This window comes from Gobius niger, assembly GCF_951799975.1.
Source record: "Gobius niger genome assembly, chromosome: 12".
Classification (NCBI taxonomy): domain Eukaryota; kingdom Metazoa; phylum Chordata; class Actinopteri; order Gobiiformes; family Gobiidae; genus Gobius; species Gobius niger.
Window position 1 is genome coordinate 22,088,272 of NC_136863.1, and position 15,212 is coordinate 22,103,483.

The 15,212-nt window shown below is 43.8% G+C and overlaps 1 protein-coding gene across 2 annotated transcripts; it reads left to right on the plus strand.

Moving 5' to 3' along the window:
* Positions 1-565: 565 nt before the first annotated feature.
* On the plus strand, positions 566-13,308 carry LOC306971761 (homeobox protein aristaless-like 4; the record flags this gene model as incomplete). Of its 2 annotated transcripts, XM_079568133.1 has the most annotated exons (4): positions 566-911; positions 8,194-8,504; positions 12,340-12,468; positions 12,960-13,308. In XM_079568133.1, the coding sequence occupies 4 exons, from the start codon at positions 572-574 to the stop codon at positions 13,278-13,280; spliced, it is 1,101 nt and encodes a 366-aa protein (XP_079424259.1). In that variant the 3' UTR covers positions 13,281-13,308. The 2 variants fall into 2 exon arrangements, with proteins under 2 accessions (XP_079424259.1, XP_079424258.1); XM_079568132.1 differs by lacking the exon at positions 8,194-8,504 and having other exon boundaries at positions 572-932; positions 12,362-12,468.
* Between the last annotated feature and the right edge of the window lie 1,904 nt (positions 13,309-15,212).

Below are 15,212 nucleotides of genomic sequence, written 5' to 3' on the forward strand. Positions count from 1 at the left end.
AATTAAAAGGTGCCATGGGTCTTTTTTTTTATGATTCAGCTTGGACTTACAATTTGGAAATCCATTTAGAAATACGCTCTAAATGTTAACGCTGTAAAGAGAGAGCTTTTGGACAGAGCTCGAATCAAAGGCGCAGTATTCAGATCTAATTACATTAATGTCATGTGTTGTGTCCTCCTTGTGAGCTCGACCTCCCATTCCAACAGGCTGCATATTAGCGCGAGCGGAGCCTGGAGTGGGCCTACACCAGAGCGCGCGCTGAGCTTGCAGGTCGCACTGAGCCAATGTCACACAGTGTCCAGAGCGCACGACAGTGTTGAGCAGGGCACCGCTCAGAGACTATCTTTACTCCGGCAAACCTTCAGGGGGCTTTTAGCATTTGTTCTGTCTCTGGAAAACATCTGATTCATTCTTAACCATCTCCAGATGCTGAACCGTGAGAGCGTGCGTGCGTGAGGAGTGCGTCAGTGAGCGCCTGTCAGAACGGCAGGGTTTGTGGATTTGAAGTCTGCTCTCTGAGGGGAGGGAAGCGAGCCCAGTGGATTTTTTTCCTCCAAAATCATTCTTAGGTATGAACGCAGATACGTGCGTCTCATACTGCGATATGACATCGATGGATTCATATTATAGTCCGTCTGCGCCAGCGAGGGACCACCAGACCAACCCGTTCAGGACTTTTCAAAGCACCGAGACGAAGTACAGCCCCACGTTCCTCTCCGGCGCCAAGGGCCCGGCGTACGGAGAGAAGTCCCGCAGCCCTTTCCAAACCGAGTGCACGGCACTGGATGGCTCGGAGGACGGCACGTTCAAGTACCAGCTCTTCATGCAGAGACCTGGCTGCAAAACTCCACCAGAAGGAGGCAAGCTGCACGCGGACGGTGCGCACAACGGCGCGCTCATGAGCTGCTACGGTGAGTCTGCGCACGGGACTGGTAAAAAACTAAGCATTATATGGATCTCAGATGGGAGTTCTGAAAACAGATGCCACGACTTCCATGTTAAAACATATTTACGCGCAAATATTGTGTAAATATTGTGTAAACAGCGACGTTCATAAAGTTGGTATTTTAGTTAAAACAGAGCTTTACAATGTTCTTTTATTTACTAAAAGCTCCCACACACACACATACATTTACAAACAAAATTAGTGTGCAATTGTTTTGCCTTAAGTGAAGCATCTTTCTAATACTGACAGCATTGATTTATAAAAAAAAAAAAAAAAAAAAGCAAAGTAGATTTAAAACAAAATCTTTTTTTCCATGTACACACCTTTAGTTTAAGTCTAAAGCAAACAATGGAATAACTGCAAAATAAATGAATAGGTAGGCTAAATGAATGAATAAAGTAGTTTAAATAAAGCAGAGTTCAGTGTGCCAAATACAAAACCGTGCACAATATAAAATCAAAAAATAAAAGCGTTTGACCAAGCGGACTGCACTGGTAAATGTCAAATTTAGGCTAATTTTGTGCAAGGAATTTCATATCAAATACTCCCCTAACACTAATTGGACTGATGTTGACGAAGCAACCTAAATGTGGGGTTTCTATTGGCCCACTAAATAAATAAATAAAATATTAACTTTTCATTTTAGACGTCATCCATTTTAAAATGTTTGACACAGTAATGATTATTCAGTGAGGTTTGAATTTTGTTATCGGGGCATTTACTGTAACAAACTGTTCATCAGAGCTTGTCAAAAACATGCTGCAAAACTTACATCTCAAATGAATGGGAGTGTCTGCAATGCCTCTCGCTGTGACATATTTCTGTCTTCTCGTTTTGAATCCTTCAAACGTTTGGGTTTGGAAATGAACTGATTGAGCTGACTGTGCTGCTTTGACGAGCGCCGTTTAAACACATGCGTCCCCAAAGGACCGCCGGACTGCTTTTAATTGACAATGTTGCAGCCAGATGAAGGCACCGTGGCTCCGGGGAGGACGCTGATGCCAAAGCCTCAGGCGTCAACAGGCTTGTGTTGTTTTGTGTGGTCCGTTGTGGCAGATATACGACTCATAAATGATGGCAAAAGTCAATGGGAGTGTGCACTGTGGCAACTTCAGCTGCACTGTTTACATGGCAGACTCTTTTGGTGCTAGCATTATTCTGCAGAAGAAGATGGGGTTTGCTTTAGCGTTGCAATTAAAGCTTGGGTAAGAGTTTTGCCATCACTATGATTTTGTCAATTACTGATGATTATAATTCAGGTCAGACAGGCTTTTAGTGCTCGCTGAAAGTCTTGAAACTACTGGCTCCACCTGACTCCAAAAACTATTGCACAGAACTGAAAATTGTCCCATAGAATGAGTGTTTTTGGTGTCACTTTTTGTCCATAAAATCTGACAAAAGCCAATACCCTCTGCTCACAAATACATACACCCAAATCTAAAATAAAAAAAAACTGCTCAGGCTTTGTATTTCAGTAATAACGCTTGAACACATGACATAGATTTATTTTCTTCCATCCTCATTATTGCCTCTGTCAGCGCAGCACAGCTCCGCTCTGTTCGCGTAGCGTCCCGTTGAGAGAAGCGGGATGGGGCCGCAAGACCTGCGCGCACTACGTTCACTCAAATGGAAGCCCTAGGTCTGATGGAGTGCAGAGGAATTCAAGTCAGCGCCGCAGGAGACCAGACATTAATGTAACACAGATGTGCATCATACTCCGATAGGTATTATTCATCCTCTAACCCCTCATATCCACCACGGACGCACAGGACTGGTTTGCTTAACCTCCGCTCCACCACGCTCTGAACAAATAAGCGGCACGTCGGGGATTGGGTAGTGATGTGATGGAAATACTCTTAGAAGGACATAACTAGACTTACTCCATGTGATTTACACTTTCAATATGTTAAAGGTAAAAACTGGTGATAATGATGACTGAACATTATTGAGTAATGAAGCCTGATGAGTAAAGATGTTGTAAGTTGGGATGAAATTAAAATCCATGATTCATTCACCTCTTATTGAAGTTATAAAACATTTAAAATGGGGGCACCATGTATCAGTTAAATGTTGTTGCTTGACGGGGGTTAGAAATGGGGGGAAATGGTTGACACAAAAGTTTTAAGTGTAAATTGCGCATGTGAGGCATTTTGTTAAAGGTCTTTTTATTAGCCTGGCAAATAACAAACTGAAATCCATTTTAATAGTATCATTAGTTGTTTTCTTTTTACTGCTGCATATTGTAGAGGTCTTGGACACGCATTAAAATAGGAACACGATGTAATGTCAAATAGCATTCGTTTGGATTAAAGTCGGTGGTTGATAATGTCGATAATGCTTTATATTGTCTAAGTTCAAATCTGGAGTTCGAACAAACATTTCTGTCGATTGGCCCCGGATGATTGTTGCTCTAAATATTGCTGTGGGCTTCAGCACGTTTATGAAACGCAGCTGAGCGCTTGTCATAAATTCAAACTCAAACAGACACTCCTCCCTCGACAGGCACGTCAAGCATCCTGTGATATGTAAAAACATTTTTCTCAGGGCACGAAAACCAAAACAAGAGCTCGGAGAGCTCTGGCAGGACTTTAAAAGCTTCCTGTCATAATAAGAGAGCCATTAAGTACACATCGAAGGTGAAGTCGTATATGAACGCTCTGATCAGGAACATCCAGAGCCTGAGCTGCAGTGACACCTGGAATTGTGAGCAATGAAGGAGAAGAATAAGAGTGGATATAACATTTATAATATACTTTCACTCATTTTTCTTTACAAATCAAGTCACAACTTGATTTGGAAACATTTGCACTTTCTTTATAGATGAAATATAATGTGAAATAATGATGAGAAATAAAATAAATAAATAATGATAAGTGCTAAATAATATTATGCGATAAATAATGCAATCATTTATTACGCAATAAATATAAAGATAATTGTTGACAGTTACATCGAAATATGCAAAGAGTCAAATGAGTAAATATGAGTGATTTCTTTTGGGTCAGATTAGTTTGATATGAAACATTTAGACACAAAATATCCCATGTGTGCTTTATTATGTGACACCACTCTTCAAGTGCCAGTTAGTACATAAACAAATAGATAAATTAATTGATAAACATCCGCCTAGTTTTAGTGCATTTTTTTCTATGCACAATGCCTCTCTATAATCAAATGATAAATTAAAAAGAAGTGTCAAAAAAAACAAAACACATATGTACCAAGATGCAGTGCAAGAACATGACGCCAAACACAAATATATCAGAAACGTTGATTATTTTTGAGGATAATAGTGACACCAGATACTCGTCAGTAATTTGTAAATACTGGTCCGTGTTCACTGTTCAGCGATCGCGCCCTGCTCTACGTGCCTTCTCCGCTGCTCGCTGACAGGAGACAGGCATCTGACAGCAGTGAGGTCATTTATCAGGACCAGAGGCTCAACAGGCAGAGTGTGCTTTCCCAGAGAATGTGCATTCCTGTGCGAGCCGCTGGCATAGATCTCTCCCCCGAAACATCTGGGACCCTCCCGCGCATCCCTTGCTTCGACACGAGGAAGCAACGGGCCGGACCGGGTTCGAGGGCTAGGAGCAAGGAGGAAGAGCACGGGCCAAGACCTAAACATGTGTAAACAGCAATCAGTGCAAAGGGGACGGACAGGGAGGTTAAAGCAACTGTCCGGGAGGCTCATTATAGAAGTCCAGTCTGTGGTTTGTAGAGAATGAGTTTTTTTGCAGTTGCATTTTCAGCAGTATACTTGGCAAGACCCCTCATCCACTTTGCCTGAATGTATGATTGTGTAGTGTGCAGTGTGTGGCACAGATTGGCAGCCTAGTCTACCCTATAGGGCAGCTGTGGCCGTGCGTAGCTTTGCAGTGAATGAACTTATTGTAAAGCATTTTCGAGTGTCCGGCTTGGTTTTGGGAGAAGCTTGGCTATATTGTGATACAGAACATGAACCAAATGATGTCAGTCTTGTTGTTCTGCCCGTTTGTTAATTGTTCCCCTCAAAAGTAGTATAAAAGTAACACGCATCCTTATTTGGTCCTCGTGTCTCAGGAAGGTTGTTGTCTGGCGCTGCGGGAGAACAATTTTCAAATGCAGGTTTTAAAGCACTCTATTTAAAACCGTTCCCGTCCCCTATATTTAGCGTTTGGTCATTAACCCTTCCCCAGGTTACTAATTTATAGTGTTCCTTTTATTTGGCTTCACTTGACCCTCCCCGTCCTTTTCCATAAAAACCGAGAGGGTGCCCTGTTGCTTTACAACCAGTAAAATTACACTTTGATGTTTTCTCTCTGTTTTCAGTGGTAATTAAATTGCTGACCCTAGTAAACATCTGACCCCGGCTAACTGAAGAGGGCTGCGTCTTGTCAAAAAGTAACCCTGGCAAATTGCTGGGATCAGCCCTGGATATTCCTGTACTTTTTTTTTAACATCTCTAATGAACAGGGCTGGAGAATAGCAAACGCAAAAAAAAAACACATTCCTCTTTGTGCCAAAAAGCTGGAGTTGGACCCTGTGTAGTGGAATCTTGGCTGCCATGAGAAAGACTGCAGAAAAGACAGCTCAGCATGCGGCAATGTGAGGAGATGTTTGTGGTGCAGGAGCTAGCGGTTAGCGTGGCAGGGAAAGGGGAATTTTGAAAAACAGGCATCAAGGTTAACCAGAACTAATCAGTGTCAACCATAGTTTAAATGCTCATGATATGGTTTTGTAGATGAAATTGTATTATTCCCATCACTCATCAGTAACCAGCTGTGGCCGTTTCTTCACAGGAAATATGCCTTACTCAAGGGCAGAGCTTTTTTTTTTCCCTTACAGATGCAAATGCAGTGACCCATCTCGCTGCTTTGCATTGCAGCGCCGCTTATGCCCAGGGCCAAACATATTGAGCAGAGGTGGAGGACGGAGGGGGCAAACGAGGGGGCGGCTGATGTCAGAACATCTGTCCCAGTAGACTGTAAGGGGCTCTGACAGGTGGGCCGCCGCGGTACGGGGTCACGACCTCCAGCTGCTGATCTGTGTGGGTCCATTAGTGTCTCGGTTTGGGACAGGCGCCAGCAGGGGAAATGCACTGCACAAATGGAGTATCTACATATGTCTAACTTAGATGTAGATCCCTTTGTAGAAATGACTTAAACAGTATGATTTAGTTCAGTTAGGTGTATTCAAGGCATTTAGTTCGATGTTGTTGTGTCAGTTTTATTTGGGCTAATTTAAACATGAAATCGGTTTGGTCATTTCTTTCAACCATATTACGTTTGTTGTTTACAGTCCTCTTAATTTTCAGTGACAGCGTAGACACTAAACTGTGTCAGTTTTTGTTTGGATATTTATTACTAATGATAGAAATATTTAACATGAACCGGGTCAAAACGTTTCCATCCAACTTCTGAAATGAAGTCTAATGTTGTCAAGGCATTTTGTGAGTGAACTTTCCCCCCCTTTTTTGCAGTGTTGGGCTTGCAAAGGTAAATCACTGTAAAACTATTTCTAACCACATCATTATGAGTCAGCTCCCACATTACTTTGTGTCTGTGAGAATTACAAATGTTTCAAACTGACAGGACCCGAGTAGAGTTAGGGAAAGGGAATTTATTTGTACAACACCTTTCACAGGCACAAGGGACAATTCTTCTTTCACTACAAACACCATAGTAAGCTATGTATATCGCCACAGCTGCTTTTGGGGTAGACCAGCTGAAATGTGGCTGGACACATCTGTGCCAATGGACCCTTCGACTACCACCAACAACTCACTCACACCCCTTTCACCTCACCCAGGCTTCCTGATATTTCCAGCCTTTTCTTAAGGGTAGCTTCCGAGATCTGATGAGGCATTCACATAGTCGTACCAGTATTACAACACATCCTTGTTCTGGTGAGATTATTCATTGACTGAGATCTGATCATCCAGTTACAACTAGTCACTAGTAATCCATGTAGCTATAATTAATTTAAATGAATGAATCTAGTTTATAACTACAGTGTGGGTTGTTAGTATTTTCTATTGAGTCCATCTACTCCAGAATGCCTTGACGTCACGCTGAGTTTCAATGGTCCCACACTGAGTGCATGTGCTGTAAAGGGCGCCCCGTGTGCCATGTTCCTGCTCTGTTCTCTAGGCCCTGGACGCTTATTTACACACACCACGGTTTGTTTATCTAAGCAGACGGGACAGCTCGCATCGTCTCGCTTAAAGCCGGCTCTGCGCTGACAGAAACAGAGTGAGGTTTGTCGCAAAACGAACGACCCCAAATTAAAGGTGACAATCCCGGTGTTGTTTACACGTGAGAGCAGAGACACACACACAGGCGCACATACGGGTCTGACAGATAGGGTTACAGACGGTGTGATTGAAAGCGAGGCAGGGGGCGGGGCAGGCGGCTGTGAGAGTGGCAGCTGAGTGAGGGTTGTGGCACAGGTCACGCCGATGTGGAGTGACACGTCTGTCAAACAGACAGAGTTGAGCCACAAGACAAGGGCTTTGAACCTGTGAGCAAAACATTCAGGTGCTGTGGGCTTCTCGTGACTGTCAGGCCAGAGGAGGTTGATGGTGAGCAGGGGTTTAACATATTTCACATAATAATAGACAAATATTAACCGGTATCGATGTTAACAGGCTTAGACAAACAAGCCACATTATGTTGTCCACACATCCATCACTTAAAAACACATGTTGAGAATGAACTTTACTTGTTCAGTTATAAAAGGTATTTAGCCATTAGTCACTGTTAATCATAAAATGATGTGTAAGTCGCTGGACTTTGAGAATGGCAGGATTATTGTATTTTTGAACTCAAGCACTGAAGAGAAGTCACCAATATAATTATTTGAATTAGAGGCTGAGGTGGCCAACAGTAATACTGCTGTGGAGACGTTTGTGGCATGTAATGTAGTTTGAAAAGTATGAAAGTGTGCAGTTAACAGGTTTTAGTGCCTACATTAAAATAATAAGGTCGCACTTTATTACAGCACAATAATAACATGGTAATAAGATGGAAAGAGGACATTTCACAATAATCTTAGCTCTAACTAAGTAGAAATACTGTCAATTACAAGGAAACTTGTATTTACTTTATTTCTTGGGAGTACCGGGAGTACTATGGAAATAGGGCTGCAAAATGCATGATTCTTTGTCATCCCAATAGTTTCCATTATTGCTTAATCAAAGTGCAAGAAGCCCAATGAAACTGCATTGAGCAGCATGCCCTGTAACCCTCCCCAATGTCTCTGACCTCCAGGCAAAGACAGCAGTGGCCTGAGCGAGTCTGACCTGCCCCCCAGTGTGGAGACGTCTGGGATGGAGAGCAGCTACTTGACCCTGAAGGATTCGGTGAAGGGCCCCAGCGAGAGGCCCGGCTCAGACCTGTCCAGCCCTTTGGATAAGAGCGAAGCAGAGAGCAACAAGGGCAAGAAGCGACGCAACCGCACCACCTTCACCAGCTATCAGCTGGAGGAGCTGGAGAAGGTTTTCCAGAAGACGCACTACCCGGATGTGTACGCACGCGAACAGCTGGCTCTCAGGACGGACCTGACAGAGGCCCGTGTGCAGGTAAGAGACAGACCTTTTTCTATTACAAGAGCTGTGTCGACGGGGATGTTTAGGCTTAGTAAGACAACTCATTTTTTTGGCTCTCATCTCAACTTTTGAAGAGAAAGTATTGTTCTGGACGTCAGACACCAAATTATGAGGTTCATTCATTCATTGCAAACCTCTAAAAGCAGTTTGTGTGAGTGTTCCACGTTCATGTTGTTTGTAAGCTTTGGGTCATACACTTTATTTTGGAAAAATAAGATTGAATACAATGATAGGCAGAACTGAAACTCTTTTGCCTGCAGTGTGAGCGCAGCCTGGTTGCATGTTTGTAAGCTCTTGGGGTCCGGACGCAGAGGGAGAGCTGGTCTGGAACACTGTCAGTAATCTCTGGGAACGGCACATAACAGATCCCATTGTTCTGCATCCCCTCTGTTCGCCAGTTGTGGATGAGAGTGGGAAAGTTGGGAATACTCCGCTCTTAGCTTGTACATGCTGCAGGCTCTATATGTAAAGGTCAAGGATCAAGGGTTTCGCTACAGTGCCGCCATGTTTAAACTGCTCTGCGTAGGGGGAAAACACATTGGGGGGAAGACAAGCCTTCAGTGCTATTTGGCGAGGATATAAAAAACACTTTGAGATGCCAGCTCCAATTTCCAGGGCGAGTCGGAGACATAGTCAGGGACAGCGAACCTGGGCCTGCGCTTTGTGGTGGTATACAGTAAAATAAGTGCATTCATGTTGCCTTCACACAGGCCTGTTCCCAGATGAATATAATTACCTTCTTCATATGACAGCCACACTGCAGCCCCGCTATGTTGAGTCACTGTGCGGTTTGACCCGTCGTTTTCAAAATCATACCCCCAAAATATGCACGCAATCAAGTCTAAAACCCCCCAATTTCATCTGAAGGTCCATCACGACAAAGTCCAGGGATATGCAATTGTAGATGGGGCACTCTAAGCTTGGCAAGCGATTGTAAAAAAAAAAAAAAAGTCTTTTCATCTCACAAACAACTGGATCCTGTGGTACAGATGTTTTCTCCCCAAATGCCAACGTCAAGGTCCCGTAGTTTGACTGTGAGTTTGATGATAAATGCCTTCATAAAGTCGCTGCAGTTTGGTGTAATCACTTGTGCTGTGACTAGTTTATTAAGTTCTATTAGCCCTCTGCCTCAGACGTGAACCTGGAGCCTGTCGGGTTTTTTTTTTTTATGGAGCGCCGCGCGGTGTGTGAGTGACTCGTGAGCCAGTCTATCAATCGGGCCGGTCCCGGATGACAGCGATGAGGTGAGATGGCGGGACTTCAAAAGCGGCTTTTGGAGCGGTGCACTCTGAACTTGCCTCGCTTCCCTCTTCCTCTCCTGGCCAGCCGGCTCTGAAGCATAAATAAAGCTCTTTAATGGTCTGTAAGCTGCCTTCTGCTGTCAACGTCTTTAGCAATTACTGTAACGCCGGCAAAATGCTGAAAATCAGGGCAGTTTCCCCGCAGCAGTCTCAAAAGAACGATATTTTATGGGGGTAGAATCTTTTATTTGAGGTCACTTTTATTAATCCGTGTTAATTGGAAAGAGTGTAAGTGAGGTCAAAGCTTCCACTTGTAAAGCTGAGAAGTTTATAGAGTTGGGAATTGGGGACCCGGTGCAACAAAGGACACATCTGACTTCATAACGGTCCTGAATGATCTGCATGCCAAAGTATTCAGCTTAGTCTCTGCTGTGCAAAATGAGACATGGCACTGCACTCACACTGACGCTTGTGCCGTGGCCCTAATGCTGGTTAATTGTTTGTTTATTACCTCCAGTAAGTGTTTGACAGCGAAAAGAACCCTTTGCCAATGAGTAACTTACAGTTAGGCCATGACGTTATACATGTCAGTGTTCTGAGCGCATGGTATGTGTATGAGGCTGGTCGGTCGCTTTCGTCTGCACGCCTTTGAGAGGTCAGGAGGGTGAGCCGCGGAAAGCCAAGGGCTTAGGCGTCAGGAAATTAAACATGAAATGAAAACAAGCTCCGGTTTGAACATTCTCCCATCTCACTTTCCAATATCCCCACTTCCCCCGAGTGACTTAAAAGGAGGAGGCGGCAGGAGACATGGCGCTGGGGTCAGAGAGGGAGGGAGACGCATTGAAATGAGAAGATCAGGGTTATCCATCATAATTAAAGTGATTGAAGGCATTGTCTTTAACCTACATTGGACAGAACTTACTCAAAATGTGCTTCTTTTTGCCTGTGATTGGGCCTCTTGGATTCTATCTGTAAACGGGTGATGATTCAGACGACCAGAGAAAGATCAGATGGGAGACATGCTAAACCTAGAACAATAATAGGCTCAAATCCTTTGGGGCTGCACTACACAGGCCGGACCCCTTTAAAACGTGATATAATTCACAAGGCGGCGACCCCTCACCTTGACACTGAGGTTGAGCCACAAACTGGGATCAGTTTACACTCGGGGCTGTCCTTCTGTCGCCGCTGGAAGAGGGATCATGAGACATCTCTTTACGTCAGCCTTTCCAAAAACATGATGCAAGAAAAGACCTTATAAGGACTCGATTTCGGAACTGAAGTGTTTCAGAGGGGACTTATCTGTTTGATTATAGTATTCACAATAATACGACACGATGCACCCCAGTGCCATGAGAATATATCAGGCTAAACCATCACTTAAAAAACAAGTTGAGTGCTTTATCAATTGAGATTATGTCACACGACTAAGATATTTGTTATATATATCTAATGGGAATGACATGATTGTGAGGCTTTATTTGACTTTTTACATTGTGGCCATTAAAGATCTTATGTTGTAGTCTCTCGGGGGGTTGGAAGAGGTTGACTGAGGGAAAATTGCATGTGAGGGACTGAGAAAACCACAGGCTGATTGGGGCTGGGAATCAACCCTTGATCCAAGTTCAGACTCTGAGATTGAGGAGGGCTGCGCCGTCTGCTTTGAAGAGGAATCTTTGTCTCTTTGCCCTCCCTCTGTCGCTCCCTCTCGCTCTCTGGGGACAGAGCGAATCAGACAAACAATAGCAGATCCACATAAACTTGTCGTGACTCATGGTAAACAAACGGCAGCTCTACAGAAAAAATAAATGACAAATTAGCTGTAAATAAAGTACGTATAAATAAGCAGTTACACTCCCAGGCAAAATCTTGGCCAAATTTTGGTATTAGATTATTGGCATTACCCCTTTAGCTTTACATCACAACATCAACAATGTAATAGCTGGAAAAAAGAAGGGGCTTGTAGCATTTTGCTGCAAACTGCTGGTCAGAGAGAAGTGAGCACAGTAGCCTGCACTTGGTCTGTCAGCAGGTGTGGAGTGCACCCGTTTACTGTGAAGTAGTGTGTCCAAAGCGATTTGCAGACAGAAAATTAACCTAACCAGACTTGATATTATTCATATGGTGCAATACATAATAAGAGCAATGACAAAATAAGCCAGAGACATGTTGTTGGTCAAACGTTGAACTTTAGAATTTTGGCATCATCGATTATTTGAAGGGATTCCCCCCTGGATCCCACTGTGCTGAAATGTGGGGGAGTGCACACCTCTCTGCAGTGATTTATGGACGGCTACAGCCCCAGATGTGGATCTGTCGGCGCTGGCAGCCTGAAGGGAGGCAGACGCTGAGAATCAAAGGGAGGAGCACAGGGAGACTGCACTTTAAAGGCACGTCAAGTCCTAAACCTGGACTTTCATCTGTGCCACTATTTATTCTCCTGTTCTTCAGTTTATGGGCTACAGAATGTCTGTACCTGGGACCATAGATTTACTGGACTTTTGTCATGAAATAACTGTCATATTGATTCTTGTCGGTTAAGTGGGTGCTTGTTTTATTTTCTGCAGGTGTGGTTTCAGAACCGCAGAGCCAAATGGAGGAAGAGGGAGAGGTTTGGTCAAATGCAGCAGGTCCGCACACACTTCACCACAGCCTACGAACTGCCCCTACTCGCCCGGCCTGAGAACTATGCACAGGTATTGGCATACCACTGCAACACTATTTCTGAATGATGTCCTCTTTCCAACTTCTGTCACCTGTCTGCCACTGTCAGCCAATCATATAATCACTTTTGCCTCTTCCCATTGAAGGCTGCTTGAATTAGCGCACAACGTTTTTTTTCTCAAGCAAATATCTGCTTTAACAATATACTAAGCGATATAACTCATTTTAGATCAGGACTAGTAAAATAAGTCAAATATAGGGACTTAAACAATCATCCTTAAACTCTTCAACTGCAATTTCTCTCTCTCCCTTTTGAAGCAGCAGAACCTCCAGCCTCCTCAACCACTGCATCATCTCCTTTTCACTACAACCATTATCTTAAATGAATGGCACTCGTTCTTCCTAGCTTCATCTTTGTCTGTGCTTTGCAGAGTTTGAGTACAAATCCAGTAAATAAGAAATGTGCTGGACTTGTTTAATGTATCTTATCTTCCCATTCATCTTATTGCTCTTCTCTCTTCAGATCCAGAACCCCTCATGGATCAGCACTACCAGTGCAGCCTCCCCTGTCCCGGGCTGTGTGGTGCCCTGTGACACCGTCACGTCCTGCATGCCCCAGCACCCACACGCGCCCAGCAGTGTGTCCGACTTCTTGGGCGTCCCGAGCCCCGGTAGCAGTCACATGGGACAGACGCACATGGGCAGCCTCTTCGGCGGTCCCGCCATGAGTGGAGGCATCAACGGTTACGATCTCAACGTCGACCCAGACAGGAAGTCGTCCAGTATAGCTGCGCTGAGGATGAAGGCGAAGGAGCATAGTGCCGCCATCTCCTGGGCCACATGATGTCCCGGGTCTATCCTCTACAGCGCACCTCCCTCCAAACCTTCTCTCATTGTGGGGAGAGCACTAACGATAACACAGGTCAAACAAGCAGGCTGGGGAGATAAAAGAGGCCACTTCAAGTCCATTGATAACAACTGTCCTGGAGACATTCAGCAGATGAGTCTCTGATTCTTCATCTCTCAGGTCTCGATGAACTTTTGTGCCTACATAACTGATTAAAGACAACAGTGTTACATGCAGTCAAATAAGCAATATTGCCAGTTTACAAAACAAAGACGGTGCTCCCTTACCAAATGTCATCAGCTTTACAAGATGCTACAAACGCAATGCCTCTTTGTAGTAACTTTGTGTTGCACTTACCCATTCATGGAGTTTTGCTGTAAATAAAAGCCCATTCTCCGAGTCAGCAGTCACCGCAGAGATGACCTGGCTTGTCTCGCCCCCAATATTTCTTCCGCTCTCTGGGGTTTTGGTTAAGTGTTTAGGCAAGCCCTTAAACATGGTTAAAAATGTGTTATATTTACAAGCAACTATTTACTTTTATGATCAGCTCCTTCCTTTGCAAATGTGTCATCTAGTGAAGTGGTGTTCGAGCTTTTCACACCAAGAACCACCTGGTTAAATCAGGACTAAACTGGATCTAAAAAGGTCTAAGATAGACATAAATTGGACTACATTGTGTCTAAACTGGGTGTGTACGCCAAGACCAGAAACAACACATGTGCATTACTGAAGCAAAGAAGAATTTATCACTAATTAAAATGAAAAAAAAAAGTCTAAAATTGCTGTGATTTCAGCCCACTGTGTCACTTCCTCCTCTACATACCCTCTAAAGCCCCCCCATTTTAGACCAAGCATCAGGTTACAGGAAATACCTGTCCTCCCCAATAGATGAAGCACAGCAGCAGCCTTCAGCGCCAGCTCACCTCAGTCGCCATAATCAGCCACCAACGGGAATAGACACACTTAATTAAGTTCAAAGTGAACCGCGTGCCCCGTGAACGCATGAACAAGAGGGACACGGTGAGAACATACTGCAGTCATCAACTTTCCTCGAGATGGTTTTAGCCTGTCAAATGCCGGAGACTGCCGCCTAAATCAGTGTGCCTACAATGAGGTAATGAGGTGACTGTAGGGGTAAGGCAGGAATTTGGAGAGGCTATCCAGTGATTGCAGGAGTGCCTGTGGTAGACTTGAGAAATCGGCCTGTCACCAGAACTGGACTTCAGCCTGAGAGATATAGGATTTATCAGTCTTTTGGCTTTGATAAAAACGAGATGGCTGTACAGAGATGACAAATTGTCCAAAAGCATCTGAATTGTTTTGGAAATTAAGAACCATTTTATTCAAGATGTTGATTGTTATTGCTCAGATACGATGTGATGCCTCAAATCTCAAGAGACCAATTGTTGCCTTAGTGACAAACAGATTGTCAACAGGGATGTCCGTCCTCGCCTTTATTGTTGAATTTATACTGTGGTTGTTCATGGCATGAGATTGTACAGACGTTTTATCAAGATATTTTCATGAAATATGTCGCAGCAATAACTATAAACTGAAAGATAGCCATCCCAATGCAAGACACCAACCGGATGTGGCCTAAATCGATGTATGTCTGTGTGACTTTTTCTTACTGGGGGAGCTGCCTGTTGCTCTTGTGCAGCTCTGTCCATGTTGATACTACTGAAATTAAACAGTAATTATATTGTATTGTGTGAATATGAACCATAGCTGATATTGCTTGTACATAGTTTTTGTTTCTTTTTTTTTGCTAATTTGTCAAATAATGGACTTTTGGAAAACAAGCCAATGAAGTATTATGATGTTGACTTTGACAGTGTTACATTGCTTTTCTAACACCTCTATGCAGCTTTCTTGTGGACTAACGTTTCTAATCTTTTTCTAAACCAGAATGTGCCTTTCCATGAAGTG